This window comes from Limulus polyphemus, unplaced genomic scaffold (assembly GCF_000517525.1).
Source record: "Limulus polyphemus unplaced genomic scaffold, Limulus_polyphemus-2.1.2 Scaffold215, whole genome shotgun sequence".
Lineage (NCBI taxonomy): Eukaryota > Metazoa > Arthropoda > Merostomata > Xiphosura > Limulidae > Limulus > Limulus polyphemus.
Window position 1 is genome coordinate 193,558 of NW_013665825.1, and position 16,512 is coordinate 210,069.

General features: G+C 32.2%; 1 protein-coding gene across 3 annotated transcripts in view; it reads left to right on the forward strand.

Annotated features, from left to right (window-relative positions):
- The window catches only part of LOC106478478 (nephrin-like), a 130,453-nt gene extending 120,203 nt beyond the window's left edge, over window positions 1-10,250 (forward strand). The window contains exons 10-13 of one of the 3 annotated variants that reach the window (XM_022382079.1): window positions 1,663-1,800; window positions 3,468-3,610; window positions 4,369-4,581; window positions 8,947-10,250. In XM_022382079.1, coding sequence (XP_022237787.1) covers window positions 1,663-1,800; window positions 3,468-3,610; window positions 4,369-4,581; window positions 8,947-8,988 — 536 coding nt within the window. In that variant the 3' untranslated portion in view covers window positions 8,989-10,250. Of the gene's footprint in view, window positions 1-1,662; window positions 1,809-3,467; window positions 3,611-4,368; window positions 4,582-8,946 lie in introns of those variants that run through there. The other 2 variants (XR_002609913.1, XM_022382080.1) reach the window with 2 other exon arrangements.
- The last annotated feature ends 6,262 nt before the right edge of the window (window positions 10,251-16,512 follow it).

Sequence of the window (16,512 nt, forward strand, 5' to 3'; positions counted from 1 at the left end):
GTGTAATAGTGTTAACATAGCTATACTGACAAAGTAATGAGGAGGAGGAGCATTTTTGTTTTGTTTGGTGTAATAGTGTTAACATAGCTATACTGACAAAGTAATGAGGAGGAGGAGCATTTTTGTTTTGTTTGGTGTAATAGTGTTAACACAGTTATACTGACAAAGTGATGAGGAGGAGAAGCATTTTTGTTTTGTTTGGTATAATAGTGTTAACACAGTTATACTGACAAAGTGATGAGGAGGAGGAGCATTTTGTTTTGTTTGGTGTAATAGTATTAACACAGTTATACTGACAAAGTAATGAGGAGGAGAAGCATTTTTGTTTTGTTTGGTATAATAGTGTTAACACAGTTATACTGACAAAGGGATGAGGGAGAGCATGTTTGTTTTATTTGGCGTAAGAATGCTCAAATAATTACAACATCGAAAAAAGTGATGAGGGAGAGCATGTTTGTTTTATTTGGCGTAAGAATGCTCAAATAATTACAACATCGAAAAAGTGATGAGGGAGAGCATGTTTGTTTTATTTGGCGTAAGAATGCTCAAATAATTACAACATCGAAAAAGTAATGAGGAGAAGCATGTTTGTTTTATTTGGTGTGAAAATACTAAAACTGCAACACGGACACAGTAATGAGGAGAAGCATGTTTGTTTTATTTGGTGTGAAAATACTAAAACTGCAACACGGACACAGTAATGATGAGGAGCATTTCTGTTTTATTTGGTGTAAAAATACCAAAGCCGCAACACGGACACAGTAATGATGATGAGCATTTCTGTTTTATTTGGTGTAAAAATACTAAAGCCGCAACACGGACACGGTAATGAGGAGTAATCATTCATGTTAAGTTGCTCACTTTGAATAATGCTGCATGAACTGGAGATACGCTACATTTCTTTGCAAGTTCTAGTGAAACTTGCAACTTGAAAAACAACATTCTTGAAGGTTTTTAACTATTGTATTCACTTATGATAGAGTTGGATGTGATGTAATAAGTAAATAGCTTATTAAAGGAGTATAAGTGTATTACAAATACTTCTGGATAAAACGTTGTTTCTGATACATAATTGAAATCTGGTAGTCTTTGTTATATTCAGCGCCTTAAATAAACATTATCATTTATATTCACATGACTTGTAAGCCTATCTGTGAGAATAATAGGCTTGAAAGTTAAGATGGATGTGTATTAACTTAAAAACAGCTTCAATAGATAATTTTAAATGTTCTACTTCAACTCTGTTGGATATTTTGGTTTTTCTTTGATATATACGCTTTCCGTAAGATAACGAACGGTTTACGGCGCTGAAGAAAGTATCAATATAACAATAAGAATACTGTTATCTTAATTTTTGGGTATAAAGTGTTAGCTTTGGGATATATTTGATTTGCACATTTGAAGATAAGGCGGTACGTTAAATGAAATATCGGTCATCAGAGTAATGTTTTAGATTTGAGATAAGCAATATCAAAGCACATTTCTTTCATGTTTGATGCAGGTAGTTAAGATTTTACAAACTGAATCGTGTATGTGAACGAAAATCATTATTGCAGTTGGATAAAAACAGGATTTAATTATTATTATTATTACTTATGGTATCTTAATGATCTTCCAAGAAATTTTATTTTCTACATTTGTTTTTTTTTTTTTTCTCTGAAGGAAAATTTTCCTCATCCGGACTTAGACCACTTCTGGGGGTTCTGGTGGGAACGGTGGCTTCTTTGGTGTTGATGGCGATAATTATTGTAATTATCATCCGTATGAGGGGAATGGAGGCTCAACCTAATGGAAAAGGAGGTTTTACCGTATTTAATCCTCTTTATACAAATATCCATACGCTTAATTTATTTAGTATTGAAAAACAGAAATTTCTGCGAGAATTGTTTACGGTTTAACAGAAAAGAAAAACACAACAATAACAACAACAACAGCTTTTAGAAAAACTACACATTTTACATATTTTCTTATGAATTAAAGTTGATTAATAAGCAGGGTTCATAGAACCCATGCTACATATAACAACGGAACTATTTGTTGCAAATTAGAATAAATTATATATTCTAATTATCTTAAAATAAAAGAGAAAATGTTCATATATATTAAAACAATGAAGTTTGAAAGGTGTTGCTGAGATGTATCAATTACAAGTTCTATACATAACTACCATATCAAGCAATCTTTTGTTTATATTATTTACCGTCTATCATTGAGATGCATCAATTACAAGTTCTATACATAACTACCATATCAAGCAATCTTTTGTTTATATTATTTACCGTCTATTACTGAGACGCATCAATTACAAGTTTCTATACATAACTACCATATCAAGCAAGCCTTTTGTTTATATTATTTACCGTCTATTATTGAGATACATCAATTACAAGTTCTATACATAACGACCATATCAATAAGCCTTTTGTTTATATTCTTTACCGTCTATCATTGAGACGCATCAATTACAAGTTTCATACATAACTACCATATCAAGCAATCTTTTGTTTATATTATTTACCGTCTATTACTGAGACGCATCAATTACAAGTTTCATACATAACTACCACATCAAGCAGCCTTTTGTTTATATTCTTTACCGTCTATCATTGAGACGCAGCAATTACACGTTTCATACATAACTACCACATCAAGCAGCCTTTTGTTTATATTATTTACCGTCTATTACTGAGACGCATCAATTACAAGTTTCATACATAAATACCGCATCAAGCAGCCTTTTGTTTATATTATTTACCGTTTATTATTGAATGCTTCGGAATATTTGCAGGAGAAAGAAGCAGTTTCGGAGAGGTTTATAAAATATAAAACCTGGAAACTCTTAATTTTAAATCAAAAACTATAGTAACAAAATTAAGCGTCACACCAATACTATAGTTTTTAAAACCCTACAGTGGTTTTGGTAAATACACGTGTTTTCTTTCGTTTGCAAATAGGGTTATGAATGGTTAAGCATACAAAGAAATGTTTAGGATCACTTACAAGTTACAAATGCGATAGTCTATCGTTAGCATGTAATAAAGACCGATTAATAAATTTTAAAACTTGCAAAACCGTAAAGAATGGCTAATCACGTTAATATAATGAAACTTATTTATAATAGAAATAATTATGATCTTCATAAAACTCGTCCTGGCCACTTTCATAATAAGTTTGATATGGGGATTATTATTATTAATAAGTTTGATATGGGGATTACCATTATTAATAAGTTTGATATGTGGATTATTATTGTTAATAAGCTTGATATGGGGATTATTATTATTAATAAGTTTGATATGGGGATTATTATTATTATTAATACGTTTGATATGGGGATTATTATTATTAATAAGTTTGATATGGGGATTATTATTTTTTTGCTGTTACTTAAGTTATTAAATAGTTTTATATTTTGTATTTTAGATGGATTTAATTCAATGGTAATTACTATCATACTTACTCATTAGATCATTCAACAAGTCGGATGTCTTTTCATCAGTACGATAAACCAGTAGAAGAAGGATCTCACTCTCACGAAATCTCGGAGTTTCAAAATCGTTTTAACACCAAAGACTTGGATACTAGATCCAGTGACTGCTTGACTACCGAGGTAAGGAAATTACAACACAAACAAATTGGTAAATATTGGAGCTTGTTGATAACAGAAATGTTTTTAAATGACCTTCTGTGTTTAACCGGTTTGAATAAGACGTTTATATTATAAACAGTGGATTTATTGCATGAAATATTATCCAATTAAGCTTTATGTAGAAAAAACTGTTTTATTGCCCAACAACATACGCAGTATCTTATTTACTATTATTTGTTAACCTAAATTTCTTCATCTTGAAAACTCGAATTTTGTGAAAGAATTACACGAAAAAACACAAACAAACAATGCGAAAACTTTACGCATCTATCAGACTTTTGTGTGAATTTTAGTTAGTGATTAGAATGTATTCATTAGATGAGTGTTAATGTTTTATACTTAACTGAAATACGTTGTAATTAGGATTCTGTTTACTATTCTTTAATACAACGAATTAAGGCAAGTTAGTTACTTACATTATTTTTTCGTTTTTATAGATCAGAACGTTTAATAAAATAAATAAATAAATAAGAGTTTAATGCCCAAAAGTTGCAAATAAATCCACGACTTTCAAGAAATACTTACTGGTGACATAGGTTAACCACAAGGAAAGCATTGTAACCACTTGACGTAAGTTTAGCCTTTTTTACAATTTCTTTTCGTTTTGTTTATCCAAGGAACTTAAGATGCACGAATTTTACATTCACTAGAATATTCAACTGATATCGCGATTTTTGGTACAGTAAACCTTATGGTTATTTGTCTTCGATATTTTACAGGATAGTCACAGTTTTCAATATCCTGATCCTTATTATCCACGATTAAAGACTCCACCTATGGCTGTTAGGTTGCGAGTTACTGCTGACAATCATCCTTCAGAGCAAGAAAGCATGATTAAAGCTAAAGACCTGACATGGGCAGTGAAAAGCGAAGATTTTCGAATAAATATTGACCACATTGAACCGTATATTTCCACTATTAATTATTCTCAGGTAGTTGAATATTGATCACATTGAACCGTATGTTTACACTATTAATTATTCTCAGGGAGTTAAATATTGACAGTCATTGAACCCCATATTTCCACTATTAATTATTCTCAGGTAGTTAAATATTGATCACATTGAACCGTATATTTACACTATTAATTATTCTCAGGTAGTTGAATATTGATCACATTGAACCGTATGTTTACACTATTAATTATTCTCAGGGAGTTAAATATTGACAGTCATTGAACCCCATATTTCCACTATTAATTATTCTCAGGTAGTTAAATATTGATCACATTGAACCGTATATTTACACTATTAATTATTCTCTGGTAGTTGAATATTGACAACAATTAACCGTATATTTCCACTATTAAATATTTTCAGGCATTTGAATATTGACAATCATTGAACCGTATATTTCCACTATTAATTATTCTCAGGTAGTTAAATATTGCTCGTTTACCTGTAGTTATTTTCACGTAAAAAACAAATGTAAATATACAGAGAAAACCTTTACAGAAAGAGTGAACATTTTTGGAAAAAATTGAAAATTTCGAGAAGTTGTTATTAATACGGTAAGAGATGTGGTGAAATTATACGATAAAATGGCCTAATAATTAATTCTATAAGATTATCCACTCTTTTTAATTGTTTAGTTGTATTCGCTAGACATAAGGATCAAATAAATTTAGAAAATATTGCTATTTAAAAATGTCCATCTAGACACAGTATCGTACAAAGCTCCACAATAATATGTAAAGCATTTATGATGCTTTACTTTTTAACAAAAGACAACAGTATTTTATATGTAAAGCTAATGTTTGAGAAAATCATTAAATCATTCTTTGATACTCTAACAAAGTGTAAAAATTAGCAGTATCTTAATGATTAGCGTGCCAAATTGTGTAGCTGGGATTTCGTAGTTCGCATCCAGTTTCTGCCAAAATAAATTGCTCTCCACATTTTGGAACGGTGGGTGCGTTATAAGAGTGACGGTCAAGTCCCATTAATCGGTCTGAGAAGCGTATCCCAAGAGTTGGCGGTGAGTGGCGTTTACTAGCTGCATTCCCGTCTAGACTATCAGTTCAATAGTTAAGAACTGCTGGAACAGATAGCTTTCGTGTAGCTTTGTGCAAAATCCAAAAATTAGCATGAATTCATGAAAACTGATAAAAAAATGTACATAATTTATATATAAAAATTTGAACTAAGCATGTTTTTACACTTCTTTCATATATCATTATTTACACATCGGGATAATAAAACCTAAAATCAGTGTGAAATAAGTGAAATCTAAATGGAAAAAGAAGGCTTCATTTTATTTAGTAAACATGCTATTTTTCCCATCATGTTATTTTTTTGAGCAAACGATGTCAAAATTAGGATATGGTAATTTCGCGTCATCTTTGATTTTTACAACTTTCTTCACTTCAGTTTTGAAACTGGCTAAGGTAGTCTTGTTAACCCTTTTAGGCTCTGTAATAATAAGTGAATTTTCCTTGTATTTTTCACTTCTTATACTTGGAATGTAGGAAGTTGTCGTTGGGGTAAAGGTCAGACGAAGTGGACCTCTTTTGACAGATGGTCTAGGAAATTACTGATATAAAAATGAAGATAATTCAGCTGAGTTAAATGTTTTTATAATTATAAAATCCAGGAACCATTATCTGATATCTGTAAACTCAAGTGGAATGTTGAATATAAGGCGAACATATTGTTCAATCCTTTTCTTTTGTAAAGGGCGGGAGGAGTATGAACTCGAGGATCAAATCCCACTATTCAGACAGACAAGAGTAACCCAAAAGTTGGCGGTGGGTTCTGTTGATTAGCTGCCTTTTCTCTTCTCTATCAGTTCAGTATTAGAGTTTGTTATACGTAGCTAGTCTTGTGTAGTTTAGAGTGAACATTCAAAAACAAACACGTGGCCCCTATTAACCAAAAGGCAGAGTAGCAGAGTATACAGATCTCTTTGAGCCCATGGTGTCAAGGAAATCAAAAACATTCAAAAACAAACACGTGGCCTCTATTAACCAAAAGGCAGAGTATACAGATATCTTTGAGCCCATGGTGTCAAGAAACTCAAAAACATTCAAAAACAAGCACCTGGCTCCTATTAACCAAAAGGCAGAGTATAATGTTTTTGAGTTCCTTGACACCATGGGCTCAAAGAGATCTGTGAAAAACAAACACGTGGTCTCTATTAACCAAAAGGCAGAGTATACATATATCTTTGAGCCCATGGTGTCAAGTAACTCAAAAGGATTTTACTTATTACGTGACGTCTGTCTGTACTTTTCTATATATATGCTAACGGAAGCTAGTTTTTGTTATAACTCTTCTAGACAAATTTTTAAGCTGGAAAGTGTAGTATTTTAAAAGCATTATGTTTAGTAAAACGTTGTTTTGATGGGTAAATTTTCAACGCACAAAATAGAAAATAAGAGCTTGTGGATAACTGGGAGCACACAGAACTGAAGTTGCCAATGGTGCTTCTGGGGTCTTAATCTGGACCTAAACAAAGTTTTTTTGTCGTGTGGTAATAAAATACTGTATACAACTCCAGAATACTTAGTTCTTGTTTCAGTTCACAATGATTTGTAAGTTTTCTATATTGGACTTCTTTAAACCTGATTAAAAAAAGACAAATCAAACTTACAAGCTAAATCGTTATCCACGAATATTAATCATGGGTAAATGTTTATACCTAAATATCGTGTTTAATAACGTAATGATATGATTGTGCTTGTATTTCATTCAACCTTTAGTCCATTACGCAACTACGGGTGAAATATTGGATGAATATATTTCCGAATCACGATTTTATTGTTGGAAAAAAAGGCGAGGTAATATTGGTGATAAGAGCTCTTACTGTGTTTTGTGTATCGAGGTGCAGTGTGTATTGTGATATACGATATTCCTTCAAGAAAACCGGTTGTGGACTAACAAAGACTCTAAAGGAAGAAATTTCACATGCACGTTCGAATGCAGTCATGAAACATAATAATACACTATTCTTCAAAGAAGGCGCGAGCAACACAAATCGTAGGAGGGGTGGGTGGGAAATGCTTCTCACATATCACTTGAAATAATTTCATCTTTTGAGTGTGAAAAATATCTTGGAAGTTATTTAGGTTTTGTTCCCCTAATGACCAACATATCTTGCATGGATCTGTGATCCATAAATGTGTTATGTCATTCATCCTGCTAAATTAAGAGGACTAGAGGGAAGGCAGCTAGCCAGAAAAACCCACCTTCAACTTTTGGGCTACTCTTTACCAACAAATAATGGGATTGACTGTCATATTATAATGTCTCCAGACTGAAAGGGCGAACATGTTCGTGGACGAGATTCGAATTCACGACACTCAGGTAGCGAGTAGCCCTAACCACCAGGTCATGCAAGGCCATTCTGGAAACAAGTCAGTGTCTTTAATGAAAGTCCTTGTCTACAAAACAAATGACGAGTTTAGTTTGAGTTGGGTTTGATTCATATTGGTAACATTACCGTGATGCACACTTTAAAATGATAACGCTTTACGTATGTGATTAATACTTCTTTCATAGCAAAAGTTTCATTTTCTCCCCTTTTAGTTGGAGTTAGGCTTGATTGTTGGTGGTAACATTATTGTCTGGGTGCACAGTTTTAAATTACAATTCTTTAATTCTGTAGTCAATAATTCCGTTTCATTTTCTACTCTTTTAGTTAGAGTTAGGCTTGATTGTTGGGGGTAACATTATTGTCTGGGTGCACAGTTTTAAATTACAATTCTTTAATTCTGTAGTTAATAATTCCGTTTCATTTTCTACTCTTTTAGTTGGAGTTAGGCTTGATTGTTGGGGGGGTAACATTATTGTCTGGGTGCAAAGTTTTAAATTACAATTCTTTAATTCTGTAGTTAGTAATTCCGTTTCATTTTCTACTCTTTTAGTTAGAGTTAGGCTTGATTGTTGGGGGTAACATTATTGTCTGGGTGCACAGTTTTAAATAACAATTCTTTAATTCTGTAGTTAATACTTCACTCACAGTAAAGGTTAGAAGTTTCTACTTTTCATAAGTTTCACAGTGGGTCAGAGGTAAATTTACGAACTTACAAGGATATATTTCGGGGTTCGAGTCTCGCGGTTTGGATTTTCACTAAAGCTGAAACAATAAAACAGTTTCATAAAAAAAATACAGAAATTTAAACGCCAGTACCCAAATGACACATTTAAGAATAGTTAAACTATACTGGAAAAGCTATATATAAGAGAATTGATCGATTATTAATATTTTTGACTGAACTATGTTGTTCTAGATTTATACACATAAACTTGTTTTTTTTCTTTCTTACATTTCTTATTTCAGTGTTTTGTATTTGGCAGGTTAACCATCAAGACGAGTACAAAATGTCTACACCGGTTTGATGAGAGAATCGATGAGACTTTATCTAATTCTCTTCTTTCCGAAGATGAGGCAAAAGTGGCGACAGTTTTGATACTAACAAATCTCTGCCATTCTTTCGTTGATGTTGACGATTGTTAGCAGCATGCCCAGAGCTCCATGTCATATTCCGGAGTCTCAATTTCCACTACAGACGTTTATATTGCTAAAAAAATTTCAGGGATACAAAAATATTCCCGCTTTCTGTTTGTACAGACAAAAAGCGATGTTGTGAGATCGTATCAAATGATTCAAACATGAAAACTCATCAACATATTTATTAAACTCTGCAGAGGCAGAAAATCTGGGATAACGAGCATTGTGAAAAGATAAGATAATCTTCTGATATTATCATATTTCGAATATGATTTATGTTGTAGTAAATATTTATATTAACTTCCGATCAGAGCAACTGCCAACTTAGAGTGAAACTAAAATTCAATCTGGTAATGAATATAGCTAATTAAATATGCGTTTTTGCGTTCTTATTTAAAAAGATTAGAATACATTGTTTACTCACTGTTAACTATATTTTCAGCCGCTATCCCAGTAATACCTCACAAGGTTTGGCTAGCGTAGGAGACATAAGATGGTCATAAATACACGTATTAAACTAACAATGTAAAATAATTTCTATAATAAATATACAACAATAAAAATAAGTTTAAAAGCAAATAAAATTAGATATATTAAACATCCTAACCAATAGCTAATATTAACTATACATAATCAATAAGAGCCTAAATTAACGGGAGGTAAAACAAAATGATAATTTCTCTGAGTATTAAATCTATTTACTTTTACATGTAACTATATTTAGTATTCAGAGAAGAAAAAAAAAACGTTATCTTTTATTGTTACTGCCATAATCATTGGGTGGATTTAACGAAAAATCTGAAAAATCCACCCATATTTTAGTAGATGGTAAACCTTCCTGAAAGACAAATCAATCTATAATTCAACCATTTAGCGTTTAACTGTAAGGGAATGACATAACAGGTTTGATTTTATACGCATTGAACAAATTTAAATATTCGTGTTTGTGTTAATGTAACGTTGATATATATCATAAAATTCAGAAAGTCGGTGTTTTAAAGTAATATTAAAATGACTTTATAATCATTCTGAGAACTAAACTGGATTTGGTGTAACTCACATTAACCATCTGTTCTCTAAACTTAATGGATAATTCCGTAAGTGTAAGCAATAATAACAATAAAATTCAAATTGGTGTGAAATAGCTCTATTCTTGAATCCTAGCGTTGTTTCTTTGAACTACTTGGTACTGCTCTCGCTCCAAAAATACCAAAGAACCTATAGCCAGCTGCCAGAAGCAATAACGAAACATACTGCATCTGTTTTACCTATGTACTTATTTACTGATTGTACACTTGGTAAAAAATGGGTAACATGAGAACCTTGTCACATTGTTCTAATATTTTAACACACATCCGACGTAAATGTTGAGAATCAATATTAGAACAAAGAAAATTTAATAAAAAACTCTACGATTGGGGATCTGTTTTCAATTTAAAGGCAGAAAATCTACTTGATTTTTTTTAAGACTTATAACGTAGGTAAATTATAATGCAAAATTATAAACGGACTGCTTTCTACGTCAAAATACTTTTCTTTTATTTGCAATTGCGTTATTGGGCAACAAACATTGTACATTGTTGCCCTATTAAGGCTCCGGTAAGCTCGCAAATAAAGGGAAAGTATTTTAACGTAGAGAACAGTCTGTGTATAATTATACATACAAATCCACTTGGTGTTAAAACCTACATACATTTGTTTGACCTAATACTCGTGGACATCTTAGCGATACATTCGAATTTTCTAAGTAAATGAAAATGAAATTTCCTACACCTTTAAATTGTTAAGCTTATTTTATCAATTTATACACGTTAGTAGGTAGATATAAATGATTAATCACAGAAGCTGGAAATAAAGATCTTATAGATTGCTTGGTTCAGTGTCTTTGAAAAACATGTATGTGTGGTTGAAATATGAGATGAAGTTATCAAACGTTTGGAGTAATAAATCAACTTCAATTATTAAAAGTTTGGAGTAATAAATCCACTTCAATTATCAAACGTTTGGAGTAAATAAATCCACTTCAATTATCAAACGTTTGGAGTAATAAATCAACTTCAATTATTAAAAGTTTGGAGTAATAAATCCACTTCAATTATCAAACGTTTGGAGTAAATAAATCCACTTCAATTATCAAACGTTTGGAGTAATAAATCAACTTCAATTATCAAAAGTTTGGAGTAAATAAATCCACTTCAATTATCAAACGTTTGGAGTAATAAATCCACTTCAATTGTGAAAAGTTTGGAGTAATAAATCCACTTCAATTATCAAAAGTTTGGAGTAATATATCTACTTGAATTATTAAACATTTGGAGTAAATAAATCCACTTGAATGGTTCATGATAGTAACCATAATATTTAAAATATATAAGATTTAAAACTTCTGAAAAAATTTTTTTTAGTTCAACTTGTGCCATTTTGCACGGGGGCTAGGATATGTAGTAAAGGCATCAATTACAAAAGGGGAAGTTGCCCAGTTTGTAATGACGTATTATTAGTTATATTTTTAATAGTAAAGACATAATTATGGTTTAAATGTGCAGTCTATTTTAAGGTTCTCGTCAAATTAAAACCCACAACTAATAGAAAAAATCTGTATTTATTTCTGTCTTTACCAATAACTTATATAAACTTATTCCTATAATCATAAATTTATATCATTTCCTTCCTATTAATTGGACATAAAAAGTATTTGAAGGTTATATCGTTATCAAAGCTGTATAAAGATAGTTCGAAAATTTTAGGTACCAAACCATAAATGCAAGTATTTTGCAATTAAAAAAGAACAACCACCACAGTTTACTGTTCTTGAGGTCCTAGCTACAACAAAAGAAATAACTTCATTTGAACGTTCTCCCAATATCGGAAACATAACTTTTTACACTAGCTACAGGCGCGTTACTGAACTTGAAATATTAAATAATGTCTACTTTTTGTATAAAATATCCAACACTATGTAGCAATATATGGTTTATGAACATTTAGTTTAAAAAAGGAAACTACCATATAATCTCGATTTTATGCCAATTGGCTCTTCTGTTGGTGGAAACAATAAACTGAAATTGAATCTACACAAACATTTTAAGCTTGACGCTTATAATGCTTAAATTCAGGGTTCGATGCCTGCAGTAAGCACGGCGCATATAGCTCAAATTGCAGCATTATTTTTGAACAGAACAAACACACGAGAATATATGGGGTTTGTAAAGAAACTTTCAGGTAATGTAATATAAAGATGGCTACTTATACTTTAGAAAAGATATTGACATTGCAATAGTACAGTAACATGCATTTGCCTTATGATGTGAAAGTGAAACGTAGTCTCATGTTCTACTTTATATACCGGAGCTCTTTCAGTTCGTGCAGTATCATTTTTCAACTTACTTTCAATTATTTGTTTTTTACGGTTGAAGATGTACTGACATAAATGATCAACCAAAGAAGTGATAGTAAATAAAAAATGGCCGTTTTAATTTTTTTTGACTTGAGAATACTGCATTTAATATATATCTTATTTTTTCGCTCTGTGTTTTCTTACTTGAATTTCGTTCCTTTTGAATCCACTCTTCATTCTTTTGTCTTATTCCGCTCTATTTTTATCTTCAATATCACGAGTAGAATTTTTTCTGGCATTACTCTCTCAATCTATATATATACGTTCTCAAATTTAATCGTCTGTTTCAAATGTCTACATGTGCATTGTTTGTATTACTACTGTTTCTTACTGAACTTGATACCTCGTATTCAGAATTATTTTCTTTGTTCTTTTGCAGGTTTTTTTGTTTTCAGCTATCTTTAACTATTTGTGTCGTTTTTCTTTAGGATGTTTTAAAACTTATTTCATATCCACATCTTTTGGAATGCTAATTGATCTTTAAACTTACGGATCATTAGTCATCTTTAATTGAATTGTATATGTATATATCTTGTTTTGACTCTACTGTTATTTTTAATTTTTATTTGTCCGTTACTGTATTGTTTATATTTTTGAAAGCATTTTCATTAACTTTTTTTTGTTTGAAAATACTATAGATACGTTTTTTACGAACCATGGCAAAGTAAACCGATTGTATAACTTGTTTTGTATTGGACAAGTAAAGCAGTGCTTCTGTAGCTCCAAGTTCTGTTCTCCAGCCTTATAACAGACCTAAGTAAAGGTATGTAATGTACACAGAGCTGGCAAAATTTCAGATGGCGGGAGAACCATAAATTCTATAGCTTTAAGTTGAAAATATGTATGAAAACATATGCGAAATACGTTGTGAAGAAACTACTATAGGTGGCAGTGCAAGGTGATCTTTAAACAGCAACTCTTATTCCATCAGATGCTTGATATGACGTCTGGCCGTTTCGCTAACACAATCGAGTGAAACAGGACCTAATAGTTTACTTGTTATTAAGCGCAAAGCTACACAATGGGTTATTTGCGCTCTGCCCACCACGGGTATCGAAACTCTATTTTTAGCGTCTTAAGCCTGTAGCCTAACGGCTGAACCAATGATGAATAAGATTTTTTGCTGAAGTGCTAACATCGGGTAGTTGTAATAGTCCCACTTAACCGATGAGTGAACGAATGACATCTGACATCAAATTAACAGTTGTAACTACAAGTACTAGTGACGTCACATATAAAGAAAATACAGTTTCAAGTTCACCTTGCTACGCTACTTAGTGTTTGCTTTCTTAAGTGTGTTCCATATATGTGTTTATACACCAGTACCAACTGGAAAAGCTGTAGGTTGTCCCACCATCCAAATATTTACACCCAAACATATTTTTGAGTCTACCTTGTAGATTATTATACATGTATGTGTCTGAAAATTCAACGAATGTTTCATTTCCTGGAAGAAATGGGACAAAGGAAAATGCTCACTGGTTTCCTTCAAGTGTGTGGAAAGAATAACCACTCCCCGAGTGCAATCGATCACTGAGACGACCGCGTGGTGGCTTTTAAATAGTAATGTATTTTCGCAGCTTGTTTCGGAAGACAGCTCGGTCGACTTAATCCTTGCTTCTAGTAAGATGATTTCGTTATCATAAAACCATTGAATAGCCAGAAAGGATATAAACCGATCTGATGTCTGTGGTGTTTCTTTATATGTTTTCTAACGAGAAATATATCTTCCCAAAACCAGGAGTCTGATATCCTTTGATGATAATTATATAGCTGGTAAAGGTAAGCTGGAAATCTAGTTCAGAAGAAAAAAGTTGGAAGCACGATGTTATAATGAATAACAATAATCCAGCTGAGAAGTAAGAAGACATTTATCTCACATATTATGTTAAACTATTTTACACATTCGAAACAATTAACCAATAAAAATCTTTCATTAGAGATTCATAAAAGACTGTATTTTAGTAAAGAATAAAGGTAATAATAATAATTTCACACAATTCTGAAATTCACTTTTATGTAAAAGCGATACACTACTTTGGATAGATGAGAAAAATCTGACTATTTATAAGCGCTGTTAAGAGTAATCACTTTTTAAGCAGTACTTAAAACCGGTAATTACTCATTCCGTCAATAGATGGAATTACTACTGATTAGTAAAATTGCAAACTTGGATGGGATAGATTAGTGGCGAAATCAAGGATGATTGATGCGAGAATTTTAAATATTGTTTAGCTCATTATGCTCTACTATTTTATTTATAGTCCAAATAAACCCATTTTGGGTATATGATAATTTCATGTACAGTATATGCGATTAAAGCAAGATACTTCTTTCTGTATTATGACGTGATAAGAATGGTGTTGATTCCTTTGAGCATATATCTGAAAGCAGTATTTCAATTCAAACTCATCGAAAGTTTTTATAAATAGCTGAGTGGTTTCCGAAATTTATATGTTGTTTAAAAGTTGGGATGTTTTCGCTGCAAAAATATGATATGATATATATTTGAAATGCGCGTGTCATCGGAAAATATTATTATATACTGAGATATTTTTTGTTATTAGTCGTAACTTCTAAAATATTTTCCACCATTATTTTTTCCACGTTATAAATAAAATACCTATTGTTACCGCGTTTTTTGCAGTTTATGTTTGGCCCGGCATGGCCAGGTGGTTAAGGCACTCGACTCGCAATCTGAGGGTCGCGGGTTCGAATCCCCGTCACACCAAACATGCTCGCCCTTTCAGCAATGGGGGCGTTATAATGTGACTGGCAATCCCACTATTCGTTGGTAAAAGAGTATCCAAAGAGTTCGCGGTGGGTGGTGATGACTAGCTTCCTTCCTACTGCTAATTTAGGGACGGCTAGCGCAGATAGCCCTCGTGTATCTTTGCGCGAAATTCAAAATAAACAAACAAACAGTTTATGAATGCATTTTATACAAAAACTCTATCTTTTTATTTCAACACCTTTTTAGTTTATTCATCCGTTTATTATAACGCCCCCACGACTGAAAGGGCGAGCATGTTTGATGTGACGGGGATTCGAACCCGCGACCCGCAGATTGCCCTAATCACCTGGTCCCCGTTTATTTTACCAGATTTCTTTTCTAAGACTAAATTTGGGGTGTATAATCGATCAGTGTCTTTTGACGAAAAGAAGTCCAGCTTTGAGAGAGAGTCTGCGCACGGGAATGAATAGTATTTTGACTTTTCCGCTGAATGCGTAAAGATAATTTTATAAGATCGTGGAGTCGCTCATGTTTAAACTTTGAGTTGAATCGGATCTCCTATCGTATACTGGTGAAAAACTGAAGCATGTGAATAGTGGAGAACATAAACATGGAAGAGGTTTGGAAAGCAATCCTTGCGATCAATAAGGAAAATAAACCTGGAAGAAATAAAGAACGTCATCGTTGTAACAAGCAAGGAATGTAACCCTGATAAGTCATATATGTGACTGGTAAAGAATATAAACATGGAGAAGATAAATAAAGATCTCGTTGTAACTGATAAGGAATGTAAACAAAAAACATTGTTAAGGAATATGAAATTGGAAAGAGATAAGAAAGTCACAGTTGCATCTGGTAAAGAATGTGAAGCTAGTGAAGAATAGAAAAGTCATCGTTGTGACTGGTAAGGAATATAAACCTGGCAAGGATTACAAAAAAATTGTTAAGGAATATGATGCTGGAAAGAGCTAGTAAAGTCATTGTTGATCTGGTAAGGAATGTGAAGCTTATAAGGAACGTAAGCCTGGAAAGGACTAGAAAAAACCATCGTTGTAGCTGCACTAATAACCATCATGGAATATATAATTAAATCACAATTATATCCTCTCTTGAGGAAAATTGAATAAGTTTTTAGCAGCTTCCTTTATACCATTACTGGTCTGATGACTTATACACTGAGTGGTCACAAGTAAATAGACACCTAATTTTTCGTCATTTAACTGATTTATGCTAACTAATTTGAATTCACAGAGCACTATATAAATGAAAATGGTCCGCACG